General features: G+C 37.3%; 1 protein-coding gene across 1 annotated transcript; it reads right to left on the bottom strand.

Annotated features, from left to right (window-relative positions):
• Nucleotides 1–861: 861 nt before the first annotated feature.
• LOC111376765 (glutamate receptor 2.7-like) lies at nucleotides 862–6438 on the bottom strand. Its single transcript, XM_022999751.1, has 6 exons — nucleotides 5978–6438; nucleotides 5147–5870; nucleotides 3025–4346; nucleotides 2566–2878; nucleotides 1728–2134; nucleotides 862–1615 (listed from the first exon to the last, which is right to left on the bottom strand). The coding sequence occupies exons 2-6, from the start codon at nucleotides 5157–5159 to the stop codon at nucleotides 1004–1006; spliced, it is 2667 nt and encodes an 888-aa protein (XP_022855519.1). The 5' UTR covers nucleotides 5160–5870; nucleotides 5978–6438; the 3' UTR covers nucleotides 862–1003.
• Between the last annotated feature and the right edge of the window lie 428 nt (nucleotides 6439–6866).

Below are 6866 nucleotides of genomic sequence, written 5' to 3'. Positions count from 1 at the left end.
TCTTGATCAATTGAGATACATCTATTAATCCTGACTTATTCTACCAAAAAATAGAGATTGCACTCTCTAGTCGAATGATAGTTATAGAAGCAAATTATGATCCAATAACAATATCATCTAATTATCGTTCCACAAGTCAACCCCCACTAGACTGTCAATATGTTGAAACTGGCAAAATGACCGTTTTGCCCTTCAACATGTATTACCCTCCAAGTTCTATTTTCATACGATAAATTCGTTGTGATCAAATCACAATGTAAAGTCCAACGATCTCATCGTCAACTTACTGAGCTCAGAATTTGCCTAGGAAAATACCTTATAGTGACGATCGTTTCATCTCAATGATTAATGGATTCCAATATTGTAAGTATATGATCTCTAATTGTTTCGGCCCAATTCCCAAAGCACCGAGATCAATCTTCTATTTAAGACTTCATTCATTGGTACATCAAAGAACTTGAACTAGCAATCAAAGGTACATTACTCACTGAGGATTTAGGTGACCTGTTTGATAATCAAATAGAATCTCATTTCAAACGGTCACAAATAAGTCATCTACGCGGTCCTGTTCAATGTGCATCGAAACACATTATTGTTCCTATTTCAAGATCTAGACAAATCTTAATAAGAACAATACAATCTTATCAACATAAAGCGTCCAATTTTATGAACCGATTGTGAACGACATAATTTTGATCAAATCACAAATTGTGTCTTACTATACCCGATCCATCGAGTATACAATTTGTAACATCCTATATAATCATGAAACCTTAGACAATCGCTTCAAATTATAACACGCAAATAAACGAACGTAAATTCATAATGTGATTTTACAAAGCACTACTTGAAGAATGGGCATCAAACTAACAGATGGTATTTAAATCCCACGTCTATTACTATTAGTAATGATAATATATGTTTTTACATTCATGAGACTCCCCGTTTAAATACGAGATGGCAATTAATCATCCATTGGTTAAGATAAAGAAATATACACAACTCAATGATTTTCATTTGTGGATCCTGCAGTCTGCGAATTTTGATTTAGATTCACAAGCTCAATTTCAGGTTCAACCACTTCAACTATTTCTGCTTGCGAGTCTATCATCATATTTTCCACCGGATTCACTTGCACTTGTGGAGAATTATTTAAATAAAGGCTTTGGGGAATTTGTGGGAAATTACCATGTGATGAGACTTTCTTCAATCTGTCCGTACAGTCACCATCACAGATGTTTCTTCCAGTCAGTTCAATGTTCCTGCTATGAAAACTGAGATGTTTATTGTCAAAAAGTCGAAGTAGCTTTACTATTTTGCTCCATATTGAGGAATCGCGATCAGTGCATCGTAAGACAGTCCAGTGTTCATGTAGGAACGAAATGACATAGATTATAAGAGCCAAAAATGCTGCTAGTCCGGCTATTAAAAAAAGTCCCCAAAAGCTCTCAAGACCGAGGCTGTTGGTGTCGGAAAAAAGTGAGGTGTAAGAATCTGGGCATCTACTTTTTCCCCCAAACCACGCTCTTTCGATTTCCGTCATCTTCTCTCCCTCTGTCACATTTAATATTGCTCTTGAGACGTCGGCTACTAGAGGAGAACCCATAGGGAAAACCTGAAAAGTCAAAAGGATAAATATAAACAAACTCAGAATTTCATGAAATGTGACCTCTTTTTGCAGCGGGTGAGGGGAGGGGGTGATACAGAAAGAAAGAGGGGTTACTTACAAATGCAAAACCATCAGTCTTATATGTTGGCTCAACCATGGTATACTTTGAGCAATATTTGGCGAGGAAAAGCTTCATAAATGGTAACTCATCGAAAGCAGCAGCGATGCCACCATTTCCACTCCCTTTTGAGAAAAGTTCATCACAAGCCTCTAGAGACTTGTATTTTACAAGTCTAGATTCGTCAAAATTCATTCGTTTTAGAAGATCATAAACAAACGAGTCCTGTTGATATCCCACATATTTTTTGTTCTTAAGAAGCTGATTTACATCCGTAACAGTTGGCAGGAGTTGATGAACTGTCAATATTGATGTTAGACTGGCTGTGTAACTTTGGATAAGTATAAGAACCACCAAGAACCAGATGATCAGCACAAACCTAGCCATGTTGTTTGTTATCTTCTCCTCTACAAAAATTTATGTTGAACCATCAGAATCAAAACTGTATATACAATTGAGCTCAAAGATAAAATTATGTTTAGTTCTAATTATCAGAAGTACATGATATATCTTTTCTAGCCCTCCTACCAAATGTGTTAAACTGCCATATAAAAAATATTGAAGTTTTACTTTTCTAAATCAATTAAGCCTTGCAGCAAAATCTGCCCTGAGGTACTTTCAAGATTTCCTGCATTTTGCCCCTTAATTTCTGATTCTGAATCCTAACTTTTTCTTAAATCAGCCGAGTTTTGCAGCATATCTGACAGGAAGTGCTCTGGAGATTTCCTTATTTAGCCCCTTAATTTCCGTTTCTTAGAAAAGCTGGTAGGATTGTACATTTTCATTATTTCTTCAACTGTTCTAATGCACATTGTAAGTTGGAGTATAGTGAACTTACTATGTGCAAAGACCATAGTTGAGAAGGCAAACCAGAATATCATGCCAACTTGATGTGAAGGTGGCCCCCTGAAATCTTCATTTACTCGATGTTCAAGAAGCCAAATCAAAAATCCGATGAAGACAAATGAACAAAAGGTTGTCAACCAAAGTTCCCACGACAATGGCTTCAAAAATGCCCAAGCATTTTTCCCCTTGCTATCCTTGATTGGCACAACCATTGAAACACCAGATTCTGTATACGGCAGAGTAAAATCCACATACTGAGATCTATTCGCTATAATTGTTACATCTCCAACTGCAGTATCGTAGTTCTGTTCATTAATCAGGAAAAAAAAATTAGAATTACATTATTGGAGATCCTGAATAAGATATGCAGCACGTTTGTGTGAAAAAGTGTGTGATACATTATTTACAACGCGAATTTTCTAGTTAAATTCAAGAAGATGAAGAGACTTACTCCAAGGTACACTTGATAGACCAAATCATTGTAACTACCAGCACTCTCGTGGTCAGGTGTTGCAAATGGAATGTATTCATATGGTATGCCATATGGCAATTTTGCCATTACTGCATCAAAGACATCTATGCAGTATCCTTTCACTTCTGTGGAGTTAGAGGCAGAATTCCAAGAAACTTGAAGGAATTCAGAGAAACCATCCTTCACAGGTACTCCTATTCTTAACTTCTTTCCATTGGTAGGGATCTTCCAACCCTTGGGCGGTGAAGTTGTGTCACCAGGCCATATAATCGATCCATGATTGTTCTTGGAAGTGGAATATGCCCTTGTATTTGAGGAATTCAGTTCTTTAACAATTCCAGTTTCTTTTGTCCAATATCCTACAACTCTAGCCCCATGCCCAACTAGATTAACTATCTCATAAGGAGATGACTGGAGTTGCCCATCAAGCAATTGAAAATTTCCAGCAAGGCCTTTGAATGTGGTATTTGATAGTGCTTGGAGGAGCTCCGGACCATCTTTAGAGATTCCAAACCTTTCGAGGTCCGTTGCATTTCTAGGAACATTAAACATTTGAAACTTATCATTTGTAAGTCTCGCCTTCTCTGTTGCCATGGCCAGTGCTGTTACAGAATCATAAGCCCATAGCCCAAATATGTTTAATTCAGGATTCAAAATTAGATTTCTCCGCAGCCTTCGAGTGGTAAACTCGTGAAGCTCTTTCGTTTTTGGAACGTAAGGTTTTACACCTATTACACCTAGCATAGACTCTATGACAGAAGTATCCATTGAATTCATATCATTTGTGATGCCATCAGTTATAATCCATGCGTAGTCTTCACTCATCATTCCAAGTTGTTTTGCTTTGGTGAACAGCCGGGATCCAAGAGAGGTCAGCATGTGGACAATGAAAACCCGAGTTTGCATCGTCATCAGCTTGTAAAGCTCTGCAACAATTTGATCATCTGTGGCCATGGAAGGAATTACACTTCTGTAAGGAACACGAGCATTGACATTATCCAGAGCATCTGCCAGAAAAGGTATGATCCCTTCTCCAAACTCATTATCGACATAGATGGGCACTACTTTTCTCCATCCAAATGCTTGAACAATTGCAGTAATTGCATTTACTTGGTATGAATCCTTTTGAGTTACACGAATAAAGTATGGACTCCGAATTGATGAAAGAGAAGGACTTGTCGCTGCATATGAGATGATGGGAACTTGAGCTTTGTATCCAAGATCAATCAGGAAGTTTGCTTGCACTGAATACGGGGGTCCTATTATGGCTTTCACTTCCACGTTCTTCAGTAGGTCTAGAGCTGCATTTCAGTGAGTAACAAAGTTGAGTGCCAAATATCACTAAGGCTAGGCAGTAGCTGGAAAGCTATAGGAAAAGAAAGCAAGGGTATCACCCTTGAATAATCTTTCTTCCACGATTAACTTATAGATAGTTTTTCATTTTAATTTATCCCTTTTTGCAAAGGTTGAAGAGTTACAAATCAGTCCAAAGTATTGCTGTTGGTCTTTTAAATATTCTAGGTTAGGAATGCTATTCACTGAGGCGAACTGGCAGGTGTCCTGCCACAGTAGACAACATATTATTACCGAGTAATGTATAAATGTTGAGAACCAGAGGTTCAATGTGGACGGTTCTAGTCTCTGTTTTTACCCATTAGGTCTCTTATACGTCAATACTAAAAGAAACATGCAAAATACTAACTGATGATACTATTGCTTTAAATATTTGACGTAGAAGTTCATTTTTCTCTAATTATTGTAGACAAGGTGTTAATGGATGTATTATCCCACATCAATTTAATTCCGAAATAAATACCAATTTATAAAGATCTTGGGCTTCTCCACTTAATAAGGTTGACCTTATTAATATGGATCTTAAGTCTTACTACAAGGGACGGTGTGATGATGAAGTTCTGTCTATTAAATTAACTAATTTTGGGTTTTATTTATTTATTATCATTATTATTATTATTTTAAGTAGTAGGGTCAATTTATAAGAATTCGGGTATGGTACTTTTAGACCTTACATGTTGGCAGATATGGCCAACGACCAGCAAAACATAAAACAGCACGCGAGGAGAACAAAAAACAAAAGGCTCACATGAAGATCTCATTAGTTTGGATGAATATGAATTATTGAAATTGGTTGTGGCGTCTCCATCCTCTCCCTTCCCCTTTTCCCCTGAATTTCTGTTCCTTCTTCGGTTTCTTTCCTCCTTCTCTCTGGTTCTCCCTCCCTTTTTTGCTATCCTCTTCTTTGTCCTGCATCAAATTTGCTATCCTCCAAAAAATTCAAATCTCCTATTCAAGATGAAACTCTCAGCAATCTCAAGAACCTTGTTTCCTTCATCTTACATAGACTCCTCCATAAACTTCAGTTAACTTCTATAGGGCTAAACTCCAAGAGAGTCAATTTCATCTCCATATTCTCCAACTGATTAAGAAGTAAGATATTTTCACTTTTCACTGATCAATGTCTTTAGACAAAGCAAACTGTTCATTCTTATCAAATTGAAGCTCCTTTCAAGATGTAGAAGCTCAGTATCAGTTCTAGCAATATAAACAGTATTATTTATTTATTATTATTATTTTTTTTTTCCTGGCTTGCTCTAAATCGTTAGTGAGTCTGATAACATCAGCTATTAAAGAGCGTCCCTAGCAACTAGAGCCTCAAAACCTTTTGTTCATCTCCTTCTTAACTTCTCCCAGCTTCCTTTAGAGAGCTGCGCGTTAGTTTTCTAAAGAGTCCATCTTTTTTTCCAGTTTATCAGCTCATAGGGCACAAACTTCATGCTCCGCCTACTGATCAAGATAAAGGACGGCGGCTGGCGAGAGGAGAGCAACAATCAGATTTACCCTTAGCTTCGGAATCATATTTTTAGAAAATTTCTTCCAAATGGAGTTAAAATATAAGCAAGTAGATCTAGCTGACCTAGAAACAAGCAGGAATCAAGGATGAAGCTTTGGGGTCCAGCTCCCTGTCATGGTGGACATCAAATAAAGCCTTGAAATCTACAATATGCTTAGATCTTTCCGGAATTTTTCTCTTCCCCTTTGCAGGGTCCCTTGTCAAAATCAAAGATTGGGAGCCAGATACCTATGAACCTCCGGCCTCTTGAGGTAACAGAGTCGCTTAGCCCTCGTGCTAAGCTGCTCTCTGGTCTCATTGGGAACCTTCTACGAGAGTATCTTTAGAAGAAAGAAGACCTAATTTTTAGTGCTTAAAGGCAGTGCTAAAATCAATCTTTGTTGTCATGGTAAACTGAATGATAGTATAATCTACCTAAGTAGAAAAAACAATATAAACTAGCATCGAAAAGATATTTCGGTGAAAATGGAATAATGTTTTCCTAAGCATCAAGATTAACGGATGTTGGTAGGGGTATAACCTCAGTTATCAAAAATAAGGAAAATACCTTTTTTTCTATATGGAGTATTAGAAGCAAAAGATTAATAAAGAAAAGGGAGCTGAAAATCCCATATTCGACAAAGACTCATAAAAAGCTATATAAACATAAGAGAAGGTGTTTAAAGCTACTTTTGGCACAACAAAGTTATAACCTCATTCCACCAAGTAAAGATTAATGAGGCCTCAAAATTGCTCGTGGTCGTTAGAACATGCTTACCAGACTAACCCTCCAAACTCGAATGCTTCAACACATTCTGTTACCCTAAGTTGGGAGATGAGACCCAGCGTAACCTTAGAGGTTACAAAGGAGGTTTTACAATAAACTCAACTTCAAAACTCTAAACTTCTTCAAAGAGTACCATTTGCCCGGGGTCATCCCCATGGCAAGCACGTTCAGAGTTAAAAGAAGAAC

The sequence above is a fragment of the Olea europaea genome, unplaced genomic scaffold (genome assembly GCF_002742605.1).
Source record: "Olea europaea var. sylvestris unplaced genomic scaffold, O_europaea_v1 scaffold156, whole genome shotgun sequence".
In the NCBI taxonomy this organism is placed as follows: Eukaryota; Viridiplantae; Streptophyta; class Magnoliopsida; order Lamiales; family Oleaceae; genus Olea; species Olea europaea.
This window is presented reverse-complemented; position numbering and strand designations above follow the sequence as displayed.